General features: G+C 48.5%; 2 protein-coding genes across 2 annotated transcripts; one reads left to right on the forward strand and one right to left on the reverse strand.

Annotated features, from left to right (window-relative positions):
- Positions 1-1337: 1337 nt before the first annotated feature.
- Positions 1338-2101, reverse strand: LOC125547679 (16.9 kDa class I heat shock protein 2-like). Its single transcript, XM_048711485.1, has one exon. The coding sequence runs from the start codon at positions 1988-1990 to the stop codon at positions 1535-1537; it is 456 nt and encodes a 151-aa protein (XP_048567442.1). The 5' UTR covers positions 1991-2101; the 3' UTR covers positions 1338-1534.
- Positions 2102-7041: 4940 nt separating this feature from the next.
- LOC125542401 (LEAF RUST 10 DISEASE-RESISTANCE LOCUS RECEPTOR-LIKE PROTEIN KINASE-like 1.2) lies at positions 7042-8267 on the forward strand. Its single transcript, XM_048705433.1, has one exon. The coding sequence runs from the start codon at positions 7142-7144 to the stop codon at positions 8105-8107; it is 966 nt and encodes a 321-aa protein (XP_048561390.1). The 5' UTR covers positions 7042-7141; the 3' UTR covers positions 8108-8267.
- Positions 8268-14032: the final 5765 nt, after the last annotated feature.

The raw sequence follows: 14032 nt of genomic DNA on the forward strand, positions 1-14032 counted from the left end.
CTCTTAGATAGAGTTTGAAGCAAACACTAGGAGTTCCAGTTGAAGCTTTCTCGGAGCGTTACCTCGGCCTCCCGACAGCTGTTGGTAAAATCAACAGTGGTACTTTTGAGTATTTAGGGGATAGGGCTCGTGGTTATATGCAAGGGTGGTCAGAGAGGCTGTTTGCTTGCGCCCGTAGAGAGGCCCTCCTAAAATCTATTATTCAAGCAATACTGACATTCAGCATGAGCTGTTTTCTCTTGACAAGTTCTAGTGGGGGACTTCAATTGACAGGAGGTCTCTTCATTGGATTGCATGGGACAAACTTGCTACACTAAAATGTAATAGCGGAATGGGCTTTTGAGATCTTCGGACCTTTAACTTGGCACCAAAATGATCCAACTTACTCTGTCAGGCGGATCAGAGAAGACCTTGCCATCCTGGATATACCCAGGCGATGCCACGCTACCCGACTATGGTTGGGAACCCCCCGACGATCCTTTTATCAAGATCAACACAGATGCCGCGGTTCATCTCGACGATGGCAATGCAGGAGCGGGAGGTGTCGCCCGTTCGTCATCAGGCTTCAAGGGTGCATGGTGCAAGCCGGTTCCGGGTGTTACGGGTCCTCTCATTGCAGAGGCTCTAGCGCTGAAGGCAGGAGTTCTTCTAGCTACACTTCGAGTATTCACGCATGTGACCATGCAGACTGACTGTCTAAAGGCAATTCATCGGTCGGTGATAGCACCCATCTTGTATGAAATTGGAGAGCTAGCCCTTAGCTTCACCTCTTTTAGTATTCATGTGTGTGCTAAGCATGCTTGTACACTTAACGTGACCGAAAGCTGGTTAGATACCACTCCTAGCTTACTGATCAGCAACCTCCTGGTTGACTACTCAGCGAATGCTTTTGTTGAATAAAGCTCTCTAAAGTTCCCTGAAAAAAAACATTCAAGGTACTGATCAGTGTAGGCCCACGATTATTGAAAGCTAAATGTGAGACAGAAGACATTCAGTGTATCGATTATTCTTTAAGCAGATGTTTCTGTAGAAGAAAGCCTGTCAGTGACCAAGCTTTCCGTGACGACTTGGTTCTTTGGCAAGCGCTTGCCTTGCCCAGCCTAGCAAGGAAGCTAATTATTTGATTCCTGGGCGATCATACCTCGTTGCCTGTGGTTTCCAGCTTTTCCTTCAATCGTGCAGGCGAGCCGATTTGGCTAGCCTCGTCCAGCAAGGCGAACAGGCAAGGGAACCAAACAGACCCCTAGTTCCCGCTTGCCATGTGTTTCTCTTGATCCTTTCCATCCGAAACACAAGCAAAAAACAATGGTTAAGTGTTGTGTATGCAAAGTCTGCACTGCACTCAAAATCAGAACGATTTATTTCTCATTTATTCATCGCCAAATCTGTAGGCGATTACACAAGTACAGATACGACAGGGAAAAGAAACGCAATACAGAGACCAGACTCGGCAAGAACAAAGACACAACTGTAGCATACTTTTAGGCTGCAGAACTCGCACGCACATGAACCACACTGGCTCTGACTCGAATACTCAGCCGGAGATCTGGATGGCCTTCACCTCGGGCTTCTTGACCTGGGCCTTGGGCACGGTGACGGTGAGCACACCGTTCTCCAGCCCGGCCTTCACCTCCTCCACCTTGGCGTCCTCCGGCAGCCGGAAGCGCCTGACGAACTTGCCGCTGCTGCGCTCCACGCGGTGCCACTTGTCGTTCTTGTCCTCCTTCTCCTTTGTGCGCTCGCCGCTGACGACGAGCACGTTGCCGTCCTCCACCTCCACCTTGACCTCCTCCTTCTTCACGCCGGGGAGGTCGGCCTTGAAGACGTGCGCCTCGGGGGTCTCCTTCCAGTCCATCCGGGCGTTCGCAAACGCGGCTGTCTCGCTGTTGTTGCCTGAGATCGCCGGGATGATGGAGCGGAAGGTGTCGAAGGGGTCAGCCCAAAGGTCGGCGAATGGGTCGAACACGTTGCTACGCCTCACGATCGACATTGTCGGTGTTGCTTTGGTTTGTGGCTGGGGGAAGATTCTGTATCGGTCTATCGGATCGTAGGTAGGAATAGGATGCTGTTGGCTTTTGCTTGACACTGATATGAGTTGGGATGGAGGGCGATGGAGGTGAGCTACTTCTTATAGGGTCGCCGGGTGATGCTGTTGAAGCGTCTCGAGGTCTCTCCAGTCGACGAGAGTTTGGTGGTACTTTATCGGTTTCTAGCTCGGCTGTGAGCTTCCCTTTCCTTCTAATTTCGGCCCGGGAAGGTCCTACCGTGTTCTAGAGCACTCTCCTGCTTCGCTGTTGGTAGGCCTTCTCCTTTATTTTGCTTTGTACTGTTGTACAGACACTCTGGAATGTGATGGGGCCTTTTCTAGGAGAAGACATGGAGAACTCGAGACGAGTCAGGAACGCACCTGAGCACGGGATATGAGACCAACCGAAAAGACCACCAATCAAAGACCAAAGCTACAATCCAAATAAAACACTCGCAATCACCTGTCAGTGCAAATATCCACCGTTTCACAGTTCACACACGCACTTTAGCTACATATCAGCTTAAATTTTGAGTCAGTCGATTTTTTTGACCGTTGATTGCTACTTCAAGATGTGTGCTGGTAGTTTCTTTCCTGTTGTGTGTTGTGTCCTGTATTGGGATGAACGTTTTTTGATTGGGAATTTCCTAACGGACGCTCGCTGCGTCAAATTGTCGAGGCTTCGCACAGAGGTGACCGAACTAGCGATCAAGACGGGCCAGCCCAATTACGAAATAGTGCACGCGCTACAGCTTCCGGTTTTGGGACCTTCTGGTGGGTTCCCTAACGGTTTTGGGAACATTCTAGAAGGTTCTTGAACCGGGTTTTCACTGGTTTTTCTGTTTGTTTTCTTCTTTTTCTTTTTCTTTATTTGTTTTTCTTTTTCTTTATTTCATTTTTCAATTCCTTTTTCTTTTCTATTTATTTCTTTTTGTTATCAAGAATTTCAAATTCTTTTCCAAAATTCTAAGAATGCTCCGAAGTTCAAAAATGTTCTTGTTATTAATTTTTTTTTACAAATTCAAAAAATGTTCTTCATTTTCTAAAAAATATTCAGATCTTATATAAAATGTTCGCTTTTCAAAAAATGTCTGTACGTTCAAAAAATGTTCATGTTTTCAAATTATGTTTGGGAGCTTCAAACAATGTTCCAATTTCAAAATTTGTTCAACAATTTCAAAAAATGTTCATGTTTTCAAATTTTGTTGGGAGTTTCCATAAATGTTTCTGTTAAGAGAATTGTTCACAAATTCGAAAAAATGTTCATGTTTCAATTTTTGTTCGGAAGTTTCAAAAAATGTAGGCAAGTTTTAAAAACTTTTGATGTGTTCAAGTTTTGTTCAGGAGTTTCGAAAAATGTTCCCAATTTTAAAAATTGTTCGAGTATCCAAAAACTATTTTAAAATTTGAAAAATGTTTGGGTTTTCAAAGAAAACTTTCACGTTTTCTCTTTTTGGGAGATTGTACAAAAATGTTCCCGTTTTCAAAAAATGTTTGGATTTTTTGAATTTATGAGTTTTCAAATTCTATTCAGAATTTCTAGAAGTGTTCGCTGTTTCATACAACCTTCACGTCTTTTTCTCAAAAATAACGTTTTGCGTACAAAATTTAAAAGACGTTCGGATATGCACTCGGTTTTATTCTTAATATGTTGTGCTGCGTTAAAACCAGGAATCTCTCTAGCTGAACTGGCTAGCTGTATATCTTTGAAGCGTCTGGTCTCAGGTTCGAACCCTGCTTAGAGCATATTTCTTCTCGAGCGCTGCATTTTTTTCGTTCCGTGCTGGTCGCTATGGGCCGGCCCAGTCGGGAGGCCCGCCTGTGCGTCCGGTCGACATTCTGCCGCAAAGAGCGGCAGATAGGAGCTCTCTTTTGATTGACCCCTATTTTGGCTCAGTCGGTTTTTTGTTGGGCTGAAGCCTGTTACATGTTTTCTTATTAGGCTGTTTGCGTGCGTTTTTACTTCTGCTTTTGTCGGTTTTTATGGATATATTTTGGATGTTGGGCGAATATAAAATATGTACACGTAAGTAATGTATAATTTGTGTGTAAATTGTAATTTTGTGAAAAATGCACTATTATGTGCCACTATTCATTTATTCTTACATTTTGTTTTTGCAAAAGTTCCACTTTTATATGCTTATTCTTGCATATTTTTAAAAAGCTCAATTTTTATATATATTTTACGCAAAATTTGTCAGTGTTTGTTTTAGATATTTTTCCCATTTTCTTTGTTCTTAAATGGTAATACCAATGCCACATATTCATTCTTTCTTTTGTGGGTACTTTTGCTTTATTTTTTTATTCCAGATTTCTGTTTCTATGTGTTTCTCCTTTTCCTTTTCTCTTTCCTTTTATTGGTTTTTTTTGTTTTTTGTGTGTTTTAGTTTTTCTTGAGTGTGTGTAAATATGTGCACACAAGTACTACATGTATACATTATATTAGAGTATGGAAATTTCACTACTAGATGTCTTTTCTTACATATTATAAATAGTGCAATTTTGTACTAATCTTGAAAATAATTTAGTTTTAAGTTTTTATTTCACTTTCTCTCTTATTTAAGGGTAATACTACCAATGACACTAGTTCATTCCTTATTTTAAACCTATTTTTTATGTAGATTCTACTACTATATGTTAGTTCTTGCATAGCTATAAAAAGTGCAATTTATGTGTAAATTATGTGCAAATTTACCATGATTTTTTTTCATTCCTTTCTTCCTGAAGGGCGTTACCAATGCCACTACTTCATTCTTTTTTAGAAAAAGTTATATTTTTGTTTGTTTAAATAAGTATACACACAAGTACTATACAACATGTGTGTAAATTATAGTAGAGTGCAAAATTGCAATATTATATATTCATTGTTTGCATATTACTAAAAGTGCAATTTCAGTACTCTAGCACCAACATTGGCCTAACGACGCAATATATATTAGTGCTAAAGGCCTGAGCCAAACGACGCCAACATTAGCCTAAACTCAAAGAAACACGATGCTATGAATGTAATCTAGCACACGCCCTGATGTTCGCCATCGGAAGGGATGACAGTAATTTGCAGTCAACCGTAGCACCAATCACTTTCGACAGCTGTCCTTGTTGTGACCAAGCGTTCGATTTACTTGCGGGTGGAGATCCAATAGACAACTTCCTCAACATTTTCTTTTTTTTTCAACACGTACTTCCATAGCCAGTTGTGATCATTCAGTCTTCACTGAGAACATATTGTGGGCTTGTCGCCGATGGTGGCACTATTGAACCTTTGTTTTCCGAGAAATGTTGAAGACATGGCCAAGAAAAGGACAGCCCTTGCAAAAGAAAAGCGAGTTTGAACCATTATTAATTAGTAATTGGCTTCCCTTCGACAATAACATTCATCAAACTTTCAACAAACAATCCGCAAAGCCCAACTATTTCTTATAAACATTTTAAGAAACAAATAATCGAGCTTCCGGTTGTTGCTCCACGAGCTCTCCGCTAAAAAAAAACACTAACGACGCGTCTGGTTTTTTTTAAGCATCAGTACAGACACAAGCGCTCATATATACGCGCATACACTCACCCCTATGAACGCACACACGCACACCCTACCCCTATGAGCACCTCCGAGAGACCGAGCCGGCATATCATCTTGAGATTTACAAAGTCACCGTAGGCGCCTCGTCGTCGACGGGAACGTCTCCTCCCACTGAAAGCGCATCGCCGGAAATCCTGAAATAAATCCAGCAATAATGCGAGCACCAGGATTTGAACCCTGGTGAGTTGGGGATACCACTGTCCACCAAACCAACTCAACCACAGGTTGATTCGCAACGCTATCGGAAAGCAGTAGCAACCGTTTGGTTCGGTCATTCTGTTTTCTGTTATGATGATATCGGATACAACGCTTCACATCCGCGAAAACGTCGGATCCGGTCGGATACAGAATCCTCTCTGCTCTGTATTCGCTTGCGCCCAAATCAAACAAGACGCGTATTCAGTAGAGAGTATCGGAAGCAGCGTTTCCCCATACTGAAAATGGAGAACGATACCAGAGTGCGAACCAAAGGCCTAGTAAAGCTTTTCTAGATAGAACCATAGTACGCCGGATTTGGTTGGATGGGCCTCTCGTGGATGCATGCATGCATGCGGTCATGCAGGCTTGGCGCCTCTTGTCCGATACGGAGGACTCCTCCTGAATCAAGTCTACGTACGCATACAGAGGCTCAGCATGCAAGCTATACTTACTACTGTATAATGTTCGCTCGTTACAGATTGTTACAACGCGTGTGAGAAAATAAAGACAGTCGACGCGTATGAATCATACCTTCTCCCGTGAACGCGGAAAGCCCAAAAATATATGCATGATACGGTAACGACCAGAAAACGCGGCTGTTTTTACTTTACTTGCTCCCAGAAAAGGGTAGAGTTGATACTGGGGGCATGGACTTTGATGGTAATTCTTAAGTTTGCTCGTCTTGTGCCGCTCCTGGTGCCTGATACTGGTGGAATGTTTTTTATCTGCGTTTAGACTTCTGTTATTCTGCTCCTGCGTGAGCTTTTGATGCGGCCTATAAGAGGCATGTATTGAGGGATTGATGAACTTTGTAGGGCTCTGTAGTCGTTTATGATGTTACTGGGTTTTCGCCTCATGGCAGACTGCTCGATGACGGGTGTCCATCGTGGGTTTCCCAGTAATGCTTTGAACCCGCTTTTTCCCCTTTTTAGGCTTCCTGATTACTATGTGAAACTGGTTGTATTTCCGTTATGATGAGTAATAGAAAGGGGTTATCGTCCGGTTCAAAAAAAAAGTAGAGGAACGGTTGTTTTCCGTGCAGTAGGTAAGGATGCGTTCAAACTTAAACCGAGACCGACGACCTTCCTCCGCTCACCGACAGGCGGGCCAGCGCCGCCACGGCGAGCTCCCACTCGGCCACTCGCCGGTGATGTCCACTTCAGTCAGTCAAACTCCGTGACGACGAACGGTCAACACACCCGGCTTCTTCTCAGCGATCCCCTCATCCTAAACTCAGCACATCCCGCTCTCACGACCCTCTCTGTGTTACAACTAAAGCTCTTCTCCGTTGCAAATTCATCATCCCGTAGCCAGCAAACAAGATCGACGGCGACGACGGGATGAAGCGTCCGTTTCGTGCCCCGGCAGCGGCCGCGGTGCTCTGCTCAGCCCCGCTGCTGCTAGCTGCCGTCCTCGCCACCGACGCCACCATAAACACCACCACGCCGTCGTCGTCCTCGCCCTGCGCCCCGGCGATGTGCGGGGGCCTGCGCATCGAGTACCCGTTCTGGCTCGGCGGCACGCACCCGCCAGAGTGCGGCTACCGGGCCTTCCAGGTCACGTGCGACGGCAACGGCACGGCCTTCCTCGAGAACTCATTCTGGAAGTACCAGATCCTGAACATCTCTTACGACGACAGCACCTTCAGGCTCGCCAACCACGATCTCTCCGACGGCACCTGCGACGTCGAGGTCCGCGTGAACGCCACCTCCGACCTCGGCCTCGCGCCCTTTGCCATCAGCCGGACCAACCAGAGGCTCTACTTCCTCTACAACTGCACCGACCTCCGGGCGCGGCCGCCGCCCCGTTCGTGGGCGCCCGTGAACTGCACCAAGGGGTCCAACGTGTCCACCTTCAACTCCTTCGCGTTGCTCGCCGGCGGGTACAGGCCCGTGCCGGGGAACTGCAGGGTGTCGATGATGCCGGTGCTGGGGTACCCGGGGGCGGCCGGGAAGGACTACCGGCAGCTGATGAAGGGCGGGTTTCTTCTGGACTACGCGGCCGACGACTGCGCGGCGTGCAAGGAGAGCGGTGGACGTTGCCGGATTGACACCGACTACGATATCTTCCAGTGCCACTGCTCCGACGGCGTGGCCGACCTCATCGTTTGCGGTCAGTATCTATTCATCTCGTTTTTACATCATTTTAAATTCCGTAGACCTGGTAATTACTTCGGGAATTACTTCATATGCCATTATTATTATTACCTGAAACGTGTTTGCAAATGCTTGAGTGACTGCGAGCCAACGGGCAGGCTATATGTATGTACAGCATCAGCCAAGCCATGTAGTTCAAATCCATGTTAAAAAACAAATTTTGCATCAGTTGATTTCTAATTTCTTGGACAATGTGTTGTGGAGGTCCGAGGCCGACATGGGGCGACACGCCCAGCCAGGGGCGGATCCAGCAGGGTGTAGGGTCACCCTAACATCTTGGCTAGCAGTGGCGGAGCTAGACGAAAACCTTTGGGTGTGTGTGTGTGTGGGGGGGGGGGGGGGGGGGGGGGGGGGGGGGGGGGGGGGGGGGGCGTAAAAAAAAGGCTAATTTTTCCCTTATATAGATACTTCAACTATATTTTTCTTCATAGTGTTTTTTTTTGAGAAATTTTTCAGTATTTTCTAAAGTGTGCATAGATAAAAATTAAGGCCGAGCCCAACTCACTCAGCCCCACCTGCATTTTTGGGTTGGATCTGCCACTACAGCAGCCGCGTTGCCCCCGGTGAGGCCAAGCCATGAATTCACTGGAGAGAGGAACACCGCAGGGTGGCCGCCGAGTCGCTCGCGGATGCGAGGATAAAGATTGACTAGTATGATTGAGGGATTTTCTTTTTTTGACTGCTGCTTGGATTAGATAGCGACCTTGTTGAAGGTGGGAATAATATCGTGGGTGGAGGCAAGGTCAAGACTATCTGAGGAACAAGATAAATGTGGCATGGGGAGAAAACGGTAAAAGAAAGAAGAAAATAAAGATATGACCACTCTTTTTTGATCCAACGGATGAAAGTCCTTCCTTTCAAATAGACAGAAACTTGAAAAAAATTCAGTAACTAACTCATAGGCAGTCCTTTGATTTTTTTTCCTGTTAAGGCCTTGTACAGTGCTAGGTGCTTAGAAGCATCAGTGCTTATTTCTATAGGAGGGACATCTAATTAAGCGTCTACCATGTACTCCCTCTGTAAACTATTATAAAAGCGTTTAGATCACTATTTTAATTATCTAAACGCTCTTATATTAGTTTACAGAGGGAGTACAAATAAACACCGGTGCTTAAGAAAAACCTGGTTTATTTCTCCAAGCACCTCTGCTAAGCACCTTGCATTGTACAAGGCCTAATACACATAAATTCATGAGTTTCCTGTTATTCTACTACTTAACCTGTTTAGTCCGTGATGACATCGGAAAATGCCAACGGAGGCCGAGCTCCAGGGAGCTCGGAATTTTGAAAAAATCAAAATTTATATTTCAAAGTTTCAGAAAGATTCAAAACAAAATTCCACGGTAACTTAATAGATTTCCGCACGAAAGAGTAAGAAAATTATTTGAATTTGTTGTGATTTGTAGGCTGTACAAAAAAACAAAAATCCGGCCCAACAACAAAAAATATTGGCCCATTTTAGAAATACGTTTTTGTCTTTTCTCTGTACGCCACGTGTGAAAGTATTTGGTTTTGAATTTTTGCACAGATGCAATACACATGTGTAAAAGTGTATACAAACAATTTCAAATTTTTTCACCTTGTGGAAATTTGTATTTTGAAAACGAGCTCCGTGGAGCTCGGCCTCCAAAAGCCTTCACCCGTGATGACATTGCCTACACGGCCTCGGAAGAAAAGGCATAGGTTAATGAGCTGGGTTTTGTATTTCGTAAAGTTCGGTGGTATCGAAATGTTCGTGTTTCAAATTTAAGACTAAATGCCAACTATTGTCGAAATTAGGTGAATTTTGTCCAGAAAGATTGCAAACAATTCCAGACTCCAAACTTTCAGTCATTTTTGTGAGCACCAAATTATATATTTCTATGTTTGAAACAGCAAACTCTGTGGACGAGTAATAAATCAGCCTACCCTTTTTTGCCCTTCGTCGATGTGTGGGTTGACATGATAATATTGGTTCCTAAATTTTTTCCTCTCCTTTCCCATTGGATTATATTGTGCCAATCCATAAAGGCTTACGACTACGGTACAAGTAAGAAATCGAGTTTTCAAGAAAGCAACACGTCCACTTGGCTGAAGCATTATTTCGTCTTGTGTATTTGATGTCCGTTTTCCAAAGTGTTGGCAGTTTTAGGCTTCCTGCCAACAGTACTCCTCTTCCATCTCCCAGTGATCTTGTCCGGTTTGATTGGATTGGATTGGCTCCAAAATAGGTCGCAAATGAATCTTATGGAAAATGTTCTAAGGACTCTAATATTCTGAATCAAACAATCAAGAAGAAAAACCTTTTCCCAGCTGCTGGGAAACCTTTTGTCCCCGCTGCTTCCTTCAACAACAAAAATCTTGTCAGATAGTATTTGAGACACGTTCCTCCTCTCCCGATTTTCGCACGCATGCACCAAAGTCATCCGAAAATATAGCTAAATAACCCCGCGAGGATCGACCAAGACCATCTTCCCAAGTTCTAACATTGACCAAACTCTCTAGTCCCCGTAATCAAACGCCCCAAATGTCACACAAATCGGCTGCTCTCTTCACCCACTACCTCCTCGTCCATGGCCGCGGCCGCGGCCGGCTACAAGTTCTAACATTGGCCGGCTACAAGTCTCGTTCCCCATCTTAAAATACGAGAGAAAATCGCCCCCTTTCGCCATTTGATCCGATATGTTGCTCGTGCTGCTACTCCTGTGCATGCCTCTGCTCGGCGCCCGCGCGCAGCCGCTGGACGCGAGCTGCGCGCCGGCGGCGTGCGGCGGCCTGACCATCACGTACCCGTTCTGGCTGCGCGGTCACCATGAACCCAACTGCGGCTACCCGACCTTCGGCGTAACATGCGACGACCCCACCGGCGCCACCGCGCCCACCCTCAGCGAGTCCTACCTCCGCCTCCTGGACATCAGCTACGGCAACCGCTCCGTCGTGGCTTTCCACAACAGCCTCGTCGCCGCCAGCGACGACCCCTGCCGCGCCACGCGGTTCAACGTGTCCAGCAGCCTCGCGCTCTCGCCGCTGGCCGTCAGCGGCGCCAACTGGGAGCTCTTCTTCTGCAACAACTGCTCGCGCGCCCCGCCGCCGCCCGCGGGTTCCCTCTGGCTTAACAGCTGCTCCGGCACAGTCACCGACGCGTGGTCCATGCACATCGGACGGAGGTACGAGGCTCGACCGGCGGGGCCGGCGGAGTGCAAGTACTCGGTGGTGCCGGTGCTGCCCGGGTCGGAGCTGCGGGCGTGGGGTGACTACGCGGGGATCGTCGGGCGCGGGTTCCTGCTGGAGTGGACGGTGCCCGGGGACTGCGCGGCGTGCAGCGAGACCGGCGGGGGGTGCCGGTACGAGGCCGGCGCGAACGCGTTCGGGTGCCTGTGCCACGGCGGCCGCATGCACCCGGCCACGTGCGGTGACTACGGTGAGTTGCTCGACACCTCCCCTGCATTTCCATGCGGATGCGATTCGACTGCCTGTTATAGTTTCTTGTGCAGATTGTTCGATTGTTATTTTCTGGTCTTTCAGTACCTTGCATGCTTAGCAGCCCAGCACGAAGACTTGTGGTGATAAATAGGATTAGCTTGATTACTCGCAAAAAAAATTAAAAAAAATAGGATTAGCTTGAACGGACCAGTGTTAGCAATGGACTGGGTAATCTGTTTTATTCCAGTACTCCATAGCAGCCGAAATGGGTATAAAAAATTCTGGGAGTGTAGAATAACATACCCAGATCATGCATAATTTTGACCAGCAAAGTCAACGTCGCGATTTCCAACACAGAGACATTTTCATTTAAGGAATGTCAACCGTTGATACTCCTATATACATTAGGTATCTCTAGTCGATCTCTTAAAACGGGTTAGAGTAACAATTCAGTTTTGAGGGGTTAGGGCATCTCCAGCCGCGCCTTTAGGAAGGCCTCCCCAAACGATTTTTTCACGCCGGCGCCAAAAAAAGGTCCAGTCGCACTTCCAGGAGCCCGATTTTCGCCGGCCTGAGCCGAAAACAGCGCCGGCGGATCCAGGCCGAACCCGGCGTGCTGGGGAGCGCCCGGGGGCGCCGGGCAAACTGTTTTGTTGCGAAACAACCGCGGGCCCGCCGCGTCAGCGACACGGCGCCTCGTCTTCCCCCAACGGCCTCGGTTCCCGCGAGGAATCAATGCCAAGGCTGTCGCCGGTCAGCCTTGCCATTGATTCCTCACGAGCCGTGCGTCACGTGATGGCGCGCCGACGCCTCCCCTCCCTCGCACGCGTACACACGGGTGCGGCGCGGCTATATAGCCGGTGGCCTGCACTCGTCTGTGCCCACACCAGCCCCGCCCCTCGCCGCCGCCCAGCTCCTCCCTCTCCCTACCTCTCCCGAGCGCCGCCGCCCAGCCCCTTCCTCTATCTCTCTACCTCTCCCGAGCCCGTCGCCATGGCGGAACGCTACCCCGAAGACGAGGCGGCGGCCAACGGCTTCGGCCGCCGTTCGCTCCGCGAACAGGAGTCCTGACTCCTGTTCCAGGCGAACATCCCGGCGCCGCCGGACATGCGCGCCGGGCCGACGGGGTGGAGGCTCAGCGCTGGGGGAGTGCCCATTCCCCCGTTGCCCGACGCCGTGGCGAAGCCGAAGTACTTCGCCGAGGAAGTCGAGGTCGTGCGCGTCTCCCTCACCGACGCCCAACTCTCCCTCCCCCAGTACGCCGCCGACAACCACGCGGCTTGGGCGGCGTATTTCGAGCGTCGCCAGCAGCAGCGCTTGGCGTCCATCAACGGCGCGCCAGTGGTTGGCGGCCGGCAGAACAGCGAGGGGCGCCACCTGTGGTGGGGCGTCCCCGGCCGCACACTCGAGGGCGTGCTGACGTACCTCGAGGGCGCCAAGGAGGTTCGGGTCCTCCTCCTCTTCTTCCTCCTCCCGATCTTCATCGCACTCCTCCGGCACTCCGGCCCTGCTCGGCATCAAGGCCGAGCCCGCGGCGGAGACGCCGCTCGGCCGGCGCACTCGCAGCGCCGGTATCGTCATCAACGAGGGCGGCCGGCGCGCCTACTCGTCGGCTCCTCCTCCGCGCTTCGTCAAGCCAAAGACGGAGCCGGGGCTCGCGCCGGTGAAGAAGGAGCCGGCCGCGCCGGTGACGACGGAGCTCGACGACGACGACGCGGCCCTGGAATGGGCGCGCAGGGACTCCATAGCGATGGAAAAGGAGCGCCTGGAGAAGGCGAAGGAGCGCCAGCGCGCCGCCTTGCTTCGCTTCGCGGAGCGTCGACGCGGCCGCGACGAAGGCGGAGTCGTCGTCATCTGCGACAGCGACGACGACGACGACGATGCGCCGCCACCAGTCCGCCATGGCGACGCCGGGCAGGGGTCCAGCAGGGGCACCCGCGTCAAGGAGGAGATGGGCGCCGACGACGATGGCGGCGACTTCAGCCAGTTTTTCCTTTAGATTAGTTTATGTATATGTGCTATGTAATGAAAATCCGCAAACTTCGCCGAAATGTGCCGAAATTTATCGTGTTTGGCCAAAATTTATCGTGTTTGGCCGAATTTTATCGTGTTTAAGCCGAACTTCGCCGAACTTCTTTTATTTTAAAACGTGCCTGGGGGCGGCCCTGGGGCCGGCGGCTGGGGACCAACTCGCCCCCAGGCCCAATTTTTGCGCCGGCTCACCCCCAGGCGGCGATTCGACCCCTGGGGGGCCAACGGCTGGAGACGCCCTTAGACCAGACGTTCAGACCTAAACGATTTCTTATCGGCTTTAGCCCCTCTAAAACTTTTGCTTGTCCTCTGGTGTGTGTGTGTATATATATATATAGTGTTACTATTCATCACCCAGGGTGCAGAATAAGTTATTCTTCACCCGAGATAATATTACGATCATTTCATAATTAAATTACGTTTGGAATTCAAATAGTTACATTCCTGTTGATTCATTACGTAAAATTTGACATAAAAAATAAAAATATAGGTCATAAGACAAGAAAATTTGCAGTTTATGTGTATTTTAGACTATGTTTTTACGTTTGTAATTTTACATAACATAAAATATTTTTTACGGCGATTATATATTTTATTACGGTCTTTTTTTGTGTCGGAAATAAGACAAAACTTACGGAACGTA

This window comes from Triticum urartu, chromosome 3, assembly GCF_003073215.2.
Source record: "Triticum urartu cultivar G1812 chromosome 3, Tu2.1, whole genome shotgun sequence".
Lineage (NCBI taxonomy): Eukaryota > Viridiplantae > Streptophyta > Magnoliopsida > Poales > Poaceae > Triticum > Triticum urartu.